At 32.5% G+C, this 16844-nt stretch overlaps 1 protein-coding gene across 1 annotated transcript in view; it reads right to left on the bottom strand.

The window, feature by feature from the left end:
* PDS5B (PDS5 cohesin associated factor B) overlaps positions 1 to 16844 on the bottom strand; it is a 195230-nt gene that overhangs the window by 64403 nt on the left and 113983 nt on the right. The window contains exons 14-18 of the mRNA XM_021678280.1: positions 15669 to 15750; positions 12710 to 12758; positions 10363 to 10502; positions 8224 to 8339; positions 2312 to 2417 (exon numbers count right to left, since the gene is read on the bottom strand). Coding sequence (XP_021533955.1) covers positions 2312 to 2417; positions 8224 to 8339; positions 10363 to 10502; positions 12710 to 12758; positions 15669 to 15750 — 493 coding nt within the window. The remainder of the gene's footprint in view (positions 1 to 2311; positions 2418 to 8223; positions 8340 to 10362; positions 10503 to 12709; positions 12759 to 15668; positions 15751 to 16844) is intronic.

Consider the following 16844-nt stretch of genomic DNA (forward strand, 5'->3'; position numbering starts at 1 on the left):
TAAAAATAATTATGCTAACAAGTACATGAGAGCACTGTAAATAAAGTTTAAAACTTAAATATGTAACAGATATGTTCTAGTGTAGAAGACTGCATGATCTAACAAAGTCATTTCTTTCAAAATTAAATTACTCAATTCTACTCAAAATAATTTAGATTTTAGTTAATGTTTGGGTTTTTTGGAGGAGGATGAGGAGAAAAGGAAAAGAAAGAGAATTTAACAAAATAGCTCTAGTCTTCTAAATAAAGGTCATTAGAAGAAACTAATAACATTTTTAGAAAAAAGTTATCTAGGAAAGAGGGTAAAACAACAGATCGTAAAAGCTATTGTAACATTTACAACTGTTACATTTATCAAATCAACACTGTACTAACATCAGAAGAAACAAAACAGAAAAAGTAAAACTTTTTAGTCCAAGCATACATTAAGAATTTAGATTAAAGTAGATTATAAAGAAGGAACAGAAAATGAAAATGGATGGGATTTTTAATAAATAGTCCTGATAAAAATACACAGCTATTTGGAGAAAATCCAATTAGATCCTCCCCCACAATATATACTTCCAAAATAAATTCCAGATGGGTTATATTTCAGATTGAAAAACAAAAACAATAAAAATCTTCTGAACAGACAGGATTGTTAAGCTTAAAATAAACAACTGGAATCAAACATGGAATGTAAAAACAAGCAAGCAGTAGAAAAATACATTAAACATAATGCCATATTTGTAAGATTCAGAAACAAGCAAAATAAGTTATGTTACTTAGAGATACAAAGATGATAAAACTACAAGGACAGTAAGAGAATGAATAATAAACCCCAAACAACAGAACAATTCAAAACAATTATACCTGGGGGATGTGAATCACAGAAAAAAAACTACTCAGGGAACTTCAACAGTATTGTTAATACTCTATTTGAGTTAGCATCCTATTTACTTTTCACTGTATTCACTTTATTACTATGCTTTATAACACATATAATAGAATACATTTTATTTTTTATATATCAAATATGTCCTATAAAAAAGCAAGGAGAATAAAAAATCTCAATCAGTTAAAAAGAACAAAAAAATTGAGATGTCAGTAGAAAATGAACACAAGATTATAGAGAGAGAGAGAGAGAAAATGAACACAGGGTAAAAATAATGAATTCACCATAGGGAAAACACTAATGATTGTACCTCACTGCAATAATTACACAAATTAAAACATTATTTTTACTTATCAGATTAGCAAATCTCTAAGATTTATAACATTCCATGTTTGTGAAGATAGGATAGGCACATTCATTCACTGCTGACAGAATTATAAATGGGTATAATTTTTCTGTAAAGGAGTTTTATTAAATTATATACATCCAAAAATTTTGAAAATGATCATTCTCTTTATATTCCAGCATTAAAAAAAAAGACAACACCAAGAGATCTTAGATGTATTTATCTTTGTAGTGATTATAAGAATAAAATTAGAAAAACCTAAATATCCAGGGAAATAGTTGGGAACTCCATGGCACTGCAAAAGTGGATTAATCACCATTTCAAAAAATAATGTTTTTTATATTTTTACTATGAGCCAGACACTGTGCTCAAAAACTCATGTTCATGACTTAATTTAGTCCTCTGTGAGGTAAGTGCTATTATTATCTCCATTACAGATGAAGAACTGGAGGCAATGAACCTGCCCCAAAGCATCCATCTAATAAATAACAGCCAAAAACGATTTTTGACACTCTTAAAAAACCTTCTTAAAAAACACTGATAAAAATGTTTATAATAAGGGAAAATAGTCAAGATACAAAATTGTATATATTCAGTCTGATCTCAACTATGTAAGTGTGCATTTTCTTAAAATTAAAAGGAAAACAAAAGGAATGTTTATGTGTGATAGGCTTATGTTTTCTTCTTTATAATTTTGTATTTTCTAAGTTGTCAATAACTAGTTGATATTTTTATAATAAGTAAAAGCCAGTAGTATATTTTAGCTAACAAAATAAAAGATAAAATGGAGTTTTACGAAGAATTTGGCTCCATGTTTGGTAGGGCTAGCACTTTCCTTGCTCACTAATGAAAACTTCAAATTATAATCAAGTAACAATACTAGGTAGGCTATATTATACAATTTAAACCTGAAAATATTTAGCTTACATGTTAGAGGAAATGTGCAATTTCTAAATTACCTAAAATGATTGAGAAAATTTTACTTCAGTTTCTATAAAAACTTAAGCAAATCTCAAGAATAAAAAATATATACTATATATATGTTAAACAGTTATCTAATTAGGCACTTAATTTCACCATAAGCATATTTACCTTAAGCAGTTCAAGACCTGCCCTGATGGCTTGATCAGTTGGAACACCCTCATCTTCATCATCTGCTGTTCCATCTATTGATTTATTCACTTGCTTAATAAGAGCACTAAAGTATGACAAAAAAAAGTCGTATTTTCAACTGTTCTTTATTACTAATGTCTATGAAAAATAATCATGAATATTTTCTATACAGACATCCATAAAAATTTGACAAAGCTGTTTGCCAAACATTACTGCAAAACAAAAAATTATAATAGGTATTTTAAGATACTTCTTCTCAAAAATAGTATTTTTCCTGTCCATTCAAAGGAAGTCCAAATGTTATTTGATTTGCTGTTTATTAATGCTACCTATATTTTTATTCTTGCATTTTCCATAGAAGAATTATGCCCAAACACATGAATAAGTGTTTTCTAATTATCTGAAATTCATTATTGAGTAAATAGAACAATGTATACTAAAATAAGGATAAATGACAACATTAAGCACTTTCAAAATATTTACCAAATATTACTATGTGTCAGGCACTGTTCTAAGAGCCAGAAACACACAGGCCTGTTCCTGAAAGGTGTAAAAATAACTAGATAACAGACATATAATAAAACTTCACTAGAAATTAGAATAGATTTACCAAAAAAAAACTGCTCTGAAATTTTCTTCTGAAAACAAGCATAGGTTATTTTAAAATAAACATTTATAATGCAATACTGTCCAAAATAATCATTCACACTTTTAGGTATTTGTTCTTTTTATAAAAAATAAATAACATACACTACAGTTAGAGTAGTAAAAACTATTAAAAAATACTAGTTCAGTGAGGTGATACCAACAAAACACAAAAAAATCAATTGTGCTTTTCAGTATCAGCCAAAACCACCTAAAAAATACAGAGAGGGGAAAAATCTATTCACAGTAAGTTAAAATATATAAAATAAGTTTTACATGCACAGAATCTATGTGTAAACTCCAGAATTATATGAAGGGGAACACAGAGATTTGAATAAGTCAAGACAAGTAATGACATTTTTTCACTAAATCTCCAAATGTTATCAGGGGAACACAATTTGGTATGGGACAAGATTCAACAGATGCATTCTATGGCTCAACTGGAAAAATCAATTAACATTTGGGAACAGCCAATTAATTTTAGGGGGAGGGGGAAGGATGAAAGAACTTTCTCAACAAGATAAAAATGTTTCATTAACACCTCAAAAGACAAATGAACCAAAGTGAAAATTCAGTAAGAGTCCAAATCATACAGTACTTTATAATAAGGAAACACTACAAATTGGGAAGGAAAGAATTTTTCAATCAATGGAGTTTGATATAACTAGCTATGCTTTTTTTTAAAAAGGATGAATATCTACTTCCACCTTACACTAAAATGAATTCCAGACCAACTAAAGATTTAAGTAGAAAAACATAACTACCTAGTATGAAAAGAAAGGCAGAAAAATCATAAAGGAAACAACTGGTAGATTTAATTATATAGTATTTATTATAAATTACACAAATTTAAAAGGCAATCAAACTAGATTAATAGCCTATTTTATAAAGCATTCTTTTTTTTTTTGAGGTATTCAATCTTTTTTTTTTATTATTATGTTATGTTAGTCACCATACAGTACATCATTAATTTTTGATGTAGTGTTCCATGATTGTTTGCATATAACACCCAGGGCTCCACGCAACACGTGCCCTCCTTAATACCCATCACTGGGCTAACCCATCCCCCCACTCCCCTCCCCTCTAAAACCCTCAGTTTGTTTTTCGGAGTCCATAGCATCACATGGTTCGTCTCCCCCACTGATTTCTCCCCCTTCATTTTTCCTTTCCTTCTAATGTCCTCCATGCTATTCCTTATGTTCCACAAATAAGTGAAACCATATGATAATTGTCTTTCTCTGTTTGACTTATATCACTTGGCATAATCTCCTCCAGTCCCATCCATGTTGATGCAAAAGGTGGATATTCATCCTTTCTGATGGCTGAGTAATATTCCATTGTATATATGGACCACATCTTCTTCATCCATTCATCTCCTGAAGGGCATCTCAGCTCTTTCCACAGTTTGGCTATTGTGGACATTGCTCCTATGAACATTGGGGTGCATATGGCCCTTCTTTTCACTACATCTGTATCTTTGGGGTAAATACCCAGTAGTGTTAATTCCTGGGTCATAGGGAAGCTCTATTTTTAATTTTCTGAGGCACCTCCACACTGTTTTCCAAGGTGGCTGTACCAACTTGCATTCCCACCAACAGTGTAAGAGGGTTCCCCTTATCTCCACAACCTCTCCAACATTTGCTGTTTCTTGCCTTGTCAATTTTTGCCATTCTAACTGGTGTAAGGTGGTATCTCAGTGTGCTTTTGATTTGAATTTCCCTGATGGCTAATGATGATGAACATTTTTTCATGTGTCTGTTAGCCATTTGTACGTCTTCTTTAGAGAAGCATCTGTTCATGTCTTCTGCCCATTTCTTGACTGGATTACTTGTTTTTTGGGTGCTGAGTTTGAGAAGTTCTTTATAGATCTTGGATATCAGCCCTTTGTCTGTAGTGTCATTTGCAAATATCTTCTCCCATTCTGTGGGTTGCCTCTTTGTTTTGTTGACTGTTTCCTTTGCTGTGCAGCAGCTTTTTATCTTGATGAAGTCCCAACAGTTCATTTTCTTTTTTGTTTCCTTGCCTTTAGAGACATGTCTTGAAAGACGTTGCTGTGGCCAATGTCAAAGAGGTTACTGCCTATCTTCACCTCTAGGATTTTGATGGATTCTTGTCTCACATTGAAGTCTTTCATCCATTTTGAGTTTATCTTTGTGTATGGTGTGTGAGAATGGTCGAGTTTCATTCTTCTGTATATAGCTGTCCAATTTTCCCAGCACCATTTATTGAAGAGACTGTCTTTTTAACATTGTTATTTTTTCCTGCTTTGTTGAAGATTATTTGACCATAGAGTTGAGGGTCTGTATCTGGGCTCTCTATTCTGTTCCATTGGTCTATGTGTCTGTTTTTGTGCCAATACCATGCTGTCTTGGTGATCACTGCTTTGTAATATAGCTTGAAATCAGGCAATGTGATGCCCCCAGTTTTGTTTTTCTTTTTCAACATTTCCTTGGCTATTCGGGGTCTTTTCAATTGATTCCATACAAATTTTAGGATTGTTTGTTCCAGCACTTTGAAAAATGCCGTTAGTATTTTGATCGGGATGGCACTGAAAGTATAGATTGCTCTGGGCAGCATAGACATTTTAAAACAATGTCTATTCTTCCGATCCATGAACATGGAATGCATTCTTTTTTTTTAAAAGATGTATTTATTTATTTGTCGGGGGGGCAAGCACACACAAGCAGGGGGAGCAGCAAGCAGAGTGAGAAGCAGGCTCCCCACTGAGCAAGGAGCACAATGTGGGACTTGATCCCAGGACGCTGGGATAGTGACCTTTGCCAAAGGCAGATGCTTAACCGACTGAGCCACCCAGGCATCTATTTCATAAAGCATTCTTACAATCAATAAAAAAAAGACAATTCCTCCAAGCCCCTCACAGAAAAGTGTTTTAAAATGCAATTAACCAAGAAATATATGGGGAAGAAAAATGTTCAATTTTATTAATGACACTTTTTTTTTTTTAAAGAGTATCACCAATTACCTATGAAATGGCAAGGACCGAAAAAGTTAATAACCACTATCAGGAGAGTTAGGTGAATTGGACACTCAGAGACTACTGGTGCAAGGGACTAAGTGTGGAATATTTCTGGAGACCTATTAGATAGTGTGGTGGTTAACCAAGAAGGCTCTGGAGCCAGACTTCCTGGGTTTCAATGCCATTCACCACTTCCTAGCAGTGGGGAAGTTAATTAACATCTGTGTAACTCACTGTTCCTTATCTGTAAATCGGGAATAATATTTCTTGTCTCACATGGTTAAGAGGTAAATAAGTAAACATGTAAAACATTTGGACTCATCCCAGACATTTAGAAGGGCTAATTGCTACTACTTGTTACTGTTATTTATATTTTGACTTATCTTCTGTATCACTACAAACTACTGATAATAAAGCCAAAGACCTCAGTTTGACTGTTCATAGTACACATTATTTGTGAAAACTTTCTCCACCTTAACTTTCAAAACACTACAATAACCTGGTGTTCTTACACTCCTGTAATTTTTCTACTGTTGAAAAACAAAATTCCAAGGTTCTGTCCATGATCTTTTAATCTTTTTACTTCTTTCTACACAATCTCATGTACAGGGAACAAATCCATTCTCATAGTTTCACATTAAGCTCAATTTGCCTTGATTTTTTAATTGTTTGTCATGTCCAAATAAGAAGCACATCAGTTCCCTTAATTCCTTTCAAAGTATTGCTACGTGCTTCATCACTTGGACTTGAGCTCTTATACTTCTTACTCCTCATCAACTTTATTCCCCATTTCCAGTAAGATGACCCATCTATTAAAACCTTCCTCAAACATAATTTTCCCTTTCCATCCCACTACCAGCATCCATAGACAATTTGTAACACCTTAACAGTCTATCCATTCTACTTCCCTCCTCCCATCCATCATTAAGCATCCATTGTTCTCAACAGACTTAAAACAGTAAAAGCTCTAAAGTTAGACCTTAAATGCTTTCCACAATCTGATCCCAACTATTTTTTTTAGCATTATCTCATAACACTTTTATACCTTTCCATGGCAATCATTTTCTAAATATCTTTGTCCTTTCCTGTCCAGTTAGCTGGTTTATATTAATCTCAGTGCCTAGAATATTCATTCTCCCAACTCTGTAAAAACAAAATCTTACCCATTCTTCCTCTTAGGTCAAATACTACTTTAGATAAATCCTCTTTCAGTCCTCTGAACACTATCTGCATTAATTTTATGAAACTATAATATAATCTCCTGATTAAAACTCCTTATGCATTACCAGAGGGTTAATGAAAAGCAAAAAAATATGCTTTGCCAATACCTAACTAGCATTGTCTTGAATAAAGCATGGGATTATTTAATGATTGAATTTCAGACTGATTCAGTGTCTTCCTTGTACTAATACAGAGGGTTCTGATTTTTTGTTTTATATTGTTTTTCAAACCTTAGAGTCCTTTCTTCAGATGAAAACTGATGCAGTAGGAGTCCAAAGTGACTGCTGAGTATCGAAAACAGGGTCTCCCTACTCTGCAGGGGATCGCAGGCCAAAAGCTCCACCCTCTACCCTCCCAAACAAAACAAATCCCCAAAAAGGGTCCATTGGTACAGGATATTATTATTTAGATTCTAATGTATCTCAAAAGATACTACTGATAACCAGTAAACCAGAATGTTATATATATACATTCTGTAAGCACTTTATTTTTTCAACCAGTCGAAACACTTTAGGAAAATGTTTAAAAAAAAAAAAAAAAGAACATTTTACATAAGGGAATACAGCCATAAAAAGAAAGTATTTTCCACAGTCAGGTGATATCAAACACTTTCAGTTCTCAAATACCTGTGAAAATGCATCATATGCTGCTTTACAACATACTCACCTAATTTTCTTTTCCTGAGAGTATAATTACAAATTGTTTGTATTACCTAACCTATGCAAACTAAAAAAGAGGAATTCCTGATATACTGGTAACAGATAGAAACTAGGCTTAAATTGACATTTTCTCATCCAAATGAAGTAATACTTAAAATTAAAATAAATAACAAGAAAAATTAAATATACAAAGATATATAGATGAGTGTGTACATATACATACACACATATACATATATATGAACAGATATACGTACAGATATAAATAGATGAGTATATAGCCATTTCACATCTACAAAAATCTGACAGGTTAAGTCAGGTACTCAAAAGCAACTGACTGAAGCATGAATGAATAGTAATGAAAACTTAATATTTTTATATAAAAATACCTGATAGATTCAGTATCTATGTGCACAGGTGCTATCCTCTCCAAGAGAAACTTGATCATCTCCAGGAAAGGATTTGTAGGCTGTTTGGGGTTGCCCAACTTCTTAGTTATTTCACGCTGTAAGGCAGATATTTTTAACTATTACAAAAATATGTTTAAAAAATTACATATTAAAATATTAAGAATCTAAAATAATTAAAACCATGTAATACTGGTGTTGGAATAAACAAATCAATAGAATTGAAGGAGTCCAGAAAAACAAACTAAATTAAAAATTTTGCATAAGGTAACATTTCAACTAACGAGAAAAAAAGATGGATTATTCAATATACTGTGTTGAAATAACTGAACAGACATTTTGAATAAAAACAGATTCCTATCTCATACCTTATGCCACAAACATTACAAAAAGATAAAAACAAATACAAAAGAATAAAACCAGGTTCAGTGGAGACACAAACTTCAGAGAATAAAATTATCAGGGAAACTTTTTAAAACAACAGATTCCTGGACCTCATTGTGAAGAATTAGTCAATCTGGGGTGGAGCCAAGAATCTTTTTTTTTTTTTTAAAGCCTCTTGGAAGATGCATGGGCAACAGATTGAGAAATATTGACATGAGTAAATATTTTCATTGACTTGCAATAGAATGGAGTTTTGCAAGCAGGACATAAAATGCAAAAACCTTGAAGAGTCTGCTGATAGACTCAGCTACATTAAAATAAAACTATGGTATGTAAAGGACATCATAAACAAAATCAAAGGGCAACCTACAATGAGAGAAAATTATCTGCAACTTAATTAACATACATGACTAACAAATCAATAAAACAAATGTCATTCCAGAAAAATAGGCAAAGATTAAAAACACACAATTTACAAAAAAAATATATAAATGGCTAATATGCCCAAGAAGAAAAAATCATCAGATGATTAGCAAACAAGAATACAAATCCTACCAAAATAATTATGTTTTTCTTGGAGTTCTTCTTCTTTCCAATAATGATAGAAGCCAATACTGAATCTATACTAAAGAAATAATCAAGACTGTGAAAAATTATTTGGCTATAAGGATACTAAAGTGCTCTTTAAATAAAAACTGGGAAAAAATCTAAATGTGTAACACAAGTGGACTGTTCAATAATTATGGTACATATATTCAATGGTATCCTACACTGCTATTAATACTGTAAAAGACTAATAAAAATAAGTAAAATGAACAATGCTGTATGTATATGATCTTATTTTGGAAGATATACACCATAATATTAACAGTAATTGTCTCTATAAAGGGGTTATAGTTTATTGTCATTTTTGTGATATTTTACATAATGAATATAAATTTCACATAATGAATACAAAATTCACATAAATGAATACAAATTATTTTATTAAAGGTGTCAAAATTTTACATAATGAATATATGTGTTATTTTACATAATGAATATACATTCTACATAATGAACATACATTATTTCCTTAAAGGAGTCAAAAAAGGTTTGGGGGCTTCTTCAAACATTAGCTCTTTTTGTTTTTGTTTTGTTTTGTTTTTTTATGAGAGAGAGAATCTTAAGCAGACTCCACACCCAGCATGGAGCGCATCGTGGGGCTCGATCTCAACCCTGAGATCGTGACCTGAGTCAAAATCAAGAGTCTGACACTTAACCAACTGAAACACCAAGGTGCCCCAAACATTAGCTCTTTTTATTTTTATTTATTTATTTATTTTTTAAAAGATTTTATTTATTTATTTGAGAGAGAGAATGAGACAGAGAGAGAGAGCATGAGATGGGGGAGGGTCAGAGGGAGAAGCAGACTCCCTGCTGAGCAGGGAGCCTGATGCGGGACTCGATCCTGGGACTCGATCCTGGGACTCCAGGATCATGACCTGAGCCGAAGGCAGTCGCTTAACCAACTGAGCCACCCAGGCGCCCATTTTTATTTTTTTTTTTAAGATTTTATTTATTTATTTGTCAGAGAGAGAGAGAGAGAGAGCATGAGCGGAAGAGGGGCAGAGGGAGAAGCGGGCTCCCTACAGGACTCAATCCCAGGACCCTGGGATCATGACCTGAGCCAAAGGCGGACGCTTAACCGAATGAGCCACCCAGGCATCCCAACTCTTTTTAAATGTCTCTCCTTACCACACAGCCTTCAGCCTGCTTGCAGGAGCATGTTGGACTAACAAGTACTTCTAACTGTTTTCTTATTTTCTCATCATCTTCCAACACCTGTGTGAACTTCTTCATGAAATCCTGAGCCTTACCAGGATCTGGCAAATTTCCTTAAATAAATTAAAATTCAGTAAAAATACCATTTTAGAAATTTCTCAAAATAATAAAAGATCAACATTTTTCAGTCTTTTTATTACTTTGATTAATAATCCTAATTTACAAATTCAGTTTAGTTGAATTAGAAGTTGTGGAACAACTTCAATACTCAATTTTCACAAAATTCTGCTTTCTAGAAATATGAAACAAAATCACTGTGAAGGAACATCTTTGTAGGAAAAGATTGAACTGGCTATTTCTAAATAACCCCTTATAATATTTAAGGGCACTAAATGTCAACCTGAATGATACCATTTATTACTGTCTCCCTTGAGCTTGTTATGTACATTGTTCTCTTGTAACTTCCAACAAGAGATCAGTAAGTTTTACCTTTAAGAAACTATTTTCCTGTATTGCATTAATTTGTTAAACCATCGAGAGATAATTCCTATACACATGCTATCATTTAATAAAACATGCTGAGCAAAATGTTTCAGGTGTTACTGTCGGATATGTCATTATTGCATGAGAAAGGATAAATCCCCGTAGAATCAAAGATGATTTCTATACCACTCTCCTAATATACTGATGTATCAAAACACTTATGAAAGCTAGTAAAATGTTGATCCCAGTGTCTTCTTGGGGGGAGGGGGGGCTACTCACAACTGTTATAGAGGACCAGACTAGGATACTTCCAATAACAGAAATTATAATATAGAACTATGGACTATAATAAAAATTGTAGAAACTCAACTAAATCTTAAAATAGAAATGCAGTAAGTGCAGTCTTCAAGTTCATATACAACTTTGAAATTCCATTTTAAGTCTTAGCTAGATCACTGAGGATAATAAGAACAAAGTGTCCCTATTATAAATACTTGACTATATGATCTTTTCATGTTTCTATAACACAAAAAATCTACTGTACTGTCTTCAAATAATTTTGGAAGATGTCACTTTACAGCCCCTCCATAATGTATAGGCATCATACTAAAGGCTACAATAAGGTCTACTATTCAAGAAACAAACAGAATTGGGGGGGGGGAGTGGGAGGAAGAGAGAGAGAGGGAGAAGGGAGGGAGGAAACAAATTAAAAAACCCTTTAATTCAGCATTCTACAAACGTACTTGACCATGAAACCCTTTTTTCTAACAATACTATTAGCACCTATACAGGATACTAGCATTCCTCAGAACAGAATTTGGGAAAACAGACAGGGGTAAAAAATAGAAAAAATATAGATGACCTCCTTTAAGAGAGAGTATCCACAGCCAAACAGCAAGGAGATAGTTATTAAAAAGCAAGAGCAGAAAATCACTTGCTTTAAGTTATCTAAAGAAATTGAAAACTAATTTATGTTTAACTGCCCAAGACTAAAAGATATTTTGGTCCTAAAGCCTTACTCAGGCTAAAACTCTTATCACTTAGGCTAAAACTCAGCTAATTCAGTTACTGTTCTCTTCAGTATTTGAGCATTACTTCCATACACATCTTGGAATATTTGTTAACATCTCAGAAATTCATCTAAGATAGATCTCTTCACTATTCCCAAGTGGAAGCTCAGCAGAAATGTTCCTCCAGGTGTTCCTGATATTCCTTTTGTCCATGTGCTACACTATACACAGTGATCTCTGAAGCAGGAGGAAAAGCAAATGCCCTACAAAAACAGCTACTTTACCCATTCCCTGCACTGAACAAAAGAGATGTGCTACACAATCCTTTTGTATTTACTGTCAAATGCAATTAAATAACATTTTATTTGAAATCACTGGAAAGCAAAAAAGCAAATTAGTATTTTTTTTTTCAAAGAAGCTCTTTTGTAATTATTATGTATACACTTTACTCTAAATTTTGGCTTAGAATGAAATTAGCTTCAAATAGAGTCACATTAGAGCAAGCACAGATTCAGTTTTCACAGTAAGCTTATGCAACAGTTTGAATGAATTCCCAAAAATAAATTTATGTAATAAATCCTTTCTCCAGTTCTTGCTCATACCAACACAAAAAGAAAAAGAAAAATTCTGTGTAGCAAAGTAAATGAAAATTAAAAAAAAGAAGAAAAGCTGAAGCTGTTGAAAAAAAAAATCAATCAGAAACACTTTATACTCTTTTCCTATATTATCATAGCCTAAAATGAAACTCCATGAAACACTTTAAATTATCAAAAAGAAATATTTCAATTAAACCTTAAACTCTACATGTAATATTTGAAATAACTTACTTGTAATAACCATCACTTTTGAAAATATGGCCTTGACACTGGCGTCTGTCTGTAAATCACACACAAAAAAGCAAAATTAACATTTCCTAACAATAATCTTCATTATACCCTTCAGAAAATTAGATAAGCACAACCTACTAATGCTTCAGGCCCATACTCTGACCACCACAACTGTGAGCTCCCTCTTGAGCTACGTTTAAAACTCCATGAAGTGAATGAAAGGTGAATGCTCTATTGCTGTCATCTCTCCCCCCCACCCTGTTTTGTCATCCTCTAAACAAAAGGAGACTACTACACCAACCTTTTGAAACAGGGAGATATTTTGTTTTCTCTAGCAATGAAACAGGGCAACTAAGTGTAAAAAAGGAACAAAATAACCTGGTTTTCAAGTTTGAAGCTTATCTCAAACAAAAAGTTCACAAGTATATAATTCTGAATGACCTGAGGTGTTCCTAAAATTTTTAAGCCTGAGGATTATAAGGCATAGTCATGAAGCTTACGGGGAAGACGCTGATAAAGACAATTTTAAAAAGATGCCACTGACATGTACAAAAGATTTTTACAAGAGTGCTACTTACTTGCTGTATCAACATAGTATTATTTCAGTGAATGAATGTGTTCACCACATTGTACCCCATGTAAAGTCACATGTACAAAAGATGTTTCTAAGAGTGCTAGTTATTCACTGCACCAAGTTAGTGTTATTTCTTTAAAAAAAGATGTCTTTGAACAACTCTATATAATACACTGAACTAGAAAAACATTGGCGTGAAGGCAACAAATCAAATAAATACACAAATAAACCATCCCTATTCACAAGGAGCTTCCTAAGAGGAAGCAAGAGACAAAACATAAAATACAAGAGTTAATTCCCAAATATTTGGAATTTAAAGTATTTGAATATATCTGTCTAGAATCATGTAAGATATCTGTTGTTTAATTTGGGGAGAAACAGGTATTGCTGGGCTGTAAAGAAGTTGATCCACATGAAAAAGAAACAGCATCAACAAGAGTACAATACTGGAAATAATGTCACTTTGAGTGACACTGAGTAAACGAATTTAGTTAAATAAAGTAGAAGGGCTACAGTGCTGAACTACATAAGAATATTTATCAGACTGACTAATGAAGAAGGCAAAGAAACATTCACTGATTAATAAGTATGTAAGAGTCTTCCTAGTAAAATAGGAAGAAATATAAACACCCAAAGGATAAACACAGCTTTGCATTTTTTCTACCTTTAACTCTATAATGTCTACTATATTTCTTGGTATAAAATGAATACTAAGTAATAAGAGACTATTACTTCTCCTTTCACTAGAATTCCACTTTGGGTTACCATCTTCTTCCATTTGATTTCTGCATCAACCTCACATCACATTAATGAGAATTCCCTCTTTAACCTGGACAACTCAGTAATTATTTTGAATTCCCTCTTTAGCTTGGACAACTCAGTAATTATTTTAAGACAATTTAAAGGAAAATTCCACAAAGTAGAAGACATTAAAACATTTTAACTGAATTGAGACTGTATTTTGTTATTTCACATGAGAATGAAGTCATGAGACCCTCCCAAGTTGCTATCAACAGGCAAGGGGAAGAAGTTCCCACTAAATAAATTTTAAAGGGACAGTGAGAGTCAAAAACAAAGTTATTTTTTATTAGTCTCACACATCATGCTGTTCAACATATGATCTGCACACTTAACATACTACTCTACTGCTATTATATGACTTCAATAATGCCTAAAATCAGGAATAATTTTATATACATGCATATAAAAACATCTGGTATTTTTAATTAACACCTTTGCAACTTTGACCAAAAGGAAGTAAATTAATACAGCTCTAGGTAGCAAACAGGAGCACTTTATCCAGAGCTTAACTGAAATACACTAACTTATTGCATTAGAACACTGACTGAAAATACATGTTTATTGGCTGAAGCACACTAACTTAATTGGGAGTTTTCCAATTTTGTTCCTTGGCAGACAAAGTACTGAAACAGCAGAATCACTACAATTAGTTTTAAGTCATCTATTATAAGAAAAAACTTATTCTAGCAGGTTCAATAATTACAGGTTTCAATAAACCATAAACAAAGAGGTTACTATTCGCCTCCCCTTACATGAAACAACTCCTCTCTATCAACCTCTGTTCTATGAGCATGCAGTATATGTATGTTTTGTTTTGTTTTTTGGAGGGGGGGGTTAGGGGACTGGGGGGGTTCCACTAAGAACTGAAAAGAAATTAAAAATAACAGTATATTGTTATTTTTGTGTGTTATATATTTCCTTGGATGCAATTTAAAATGGCCACACATACTGCTTTTTTGATGAATTATAACTTTTATAGGCCTATATACAACATTCTCAAACAACATTCTAGGGAAAAAGAACAGCCAGAATCATTCTAAAAGTCTAAAAAATAAAATATGATTCATCAACTGGATGAATACCACCATTAACTTATAATTATGAAAACCAAGTAGTACCTTAAGATTACTGTAATATTAATTGTAAGTAAAAATATAAAGATAGTAATTAAAATTACATGACATTAAAATCTTCTAAAACCAAAAGACTATACAATGGGAGCATTTTAGTGTGGCAAGATAAAGTGCAATTTTACTCTATTTTCTGTGCTTTCAAAGATATGGAGTCATTTCCTGGTTTTTTTAAAGCCACAAAAAAACTTTAATTCTGAATGCAAAGAAATACATTCTCTTTCCTGTTGGGTATCACTTTTTATATAGTAAATGTAAACTTTAAATTTTTCTATGCAATAAGTTTCTTAAAGATTTCTTTGTTCTAAATTAGAGATCATAATTTCTGGAGTAGAACAGTTCCACACAGAAACAGTTGTTCAACACCACTGTAGCAATGGTAAGGAGTAACTAAAATACATGCGTTTTACAAAACTTATCATCAAAGGAAAATTTTTCATTAAATTTAACTTACTTTGGGTTGCTTAATTAAGTCAAGCAAATCCTTCACTTGATGCCGGAGCAGATTTTGACATTTCCACATTTCATTCAATGCTCTGCAAAACACAAACACATAAATTTAAATAACAAAACAATAAAAATCCTTCCAGAATATTCCAAATATATTGTTGTTTTTTTTTTTAAGGTCAAATTAAAAAAAGAGATGACAGAGATGAGGTAAAATTCACAGAACTAAGCAACTAATGATGTATGGAGCAAAAGGGAAGAGGTATGAACATGTGAAGGGATATCTGTATCAAAAGAAAGTAAGTGGTTGTGTTTTGTTTTGTATAAAAATAGGGAAGAGCTATCATTACCTGCAATATGTGTGTAAACTAGGATATAGGAATTACCTACAGAGATAATAAACTTGAGAAACAAAGGAATATTTGATGGAGTAAGGTCCTGCAGTGGGCAGGATGAAAAGGAATCAAAGCCACAAACAGAAAAGAGTTCTAGTGCTGAGAGAATGGGGTATACTTTTTCCTAAAACAGAAATATTTATATTGTAACTTTATATATTACATGTTTATGTATATTATTATAAAAATGTAGACTATGTACTTATAGGTAAGTATACAAAGTTAGTCATTATAATAAGATTAAAATGTATAAACCAAACCGATGTAAAAAAAAAAAAAAAAAGCTCTCACTTGTTTTATTTAATCCTCAAATTCTGTTTAGAGGTAGAATCTATGTGTTTAGATTTTTTTAAAGATCTATTTATTTATTTATTTATTTATTTGAGAGAGAGAAAGAGAGAGCACACATGTGAGTGGGGGAAGGAGAGAGAAGCTCAAGGAGACTCCCCACCCAGTGCAGAGCCCAAGAGGCGGCTTGATCTCACAACCCTAAGATCATGACCTGAGCCAAAACCAAGAGTCAGAATCCCAACCGAGTCACCTAGGCACCCCTATGTGTTTAGATTTTTAAGTACTCATTGAGGCCTACAGTCTGAAGTATAGCTGTTACAGTTAACTAAATAAAACATTTATTATTACCTATAATATATAACATATATTCTATATACTCCATATAAAATATATAAATATATTTATACTACATAAATTTGACATGTACATGTATTTATATCCTATATATATTTACTAGGTTATATAAATATATGTATTTACATATTACTATATGTAAG

This window comes from Neomonachus schauinslandi, chromosome 3 (genome assembly GCF_002201575.2).
Source record: "Neomonachus schauinslandi chromosome 3, ASM220157v2, whole genome shotgun sequence".
NCBI lineage: Eukaryota > Metazoa > Chordata > Mammalia > Carnivora > Phocidae > Neomonachus > Neomonachus schauinslandi.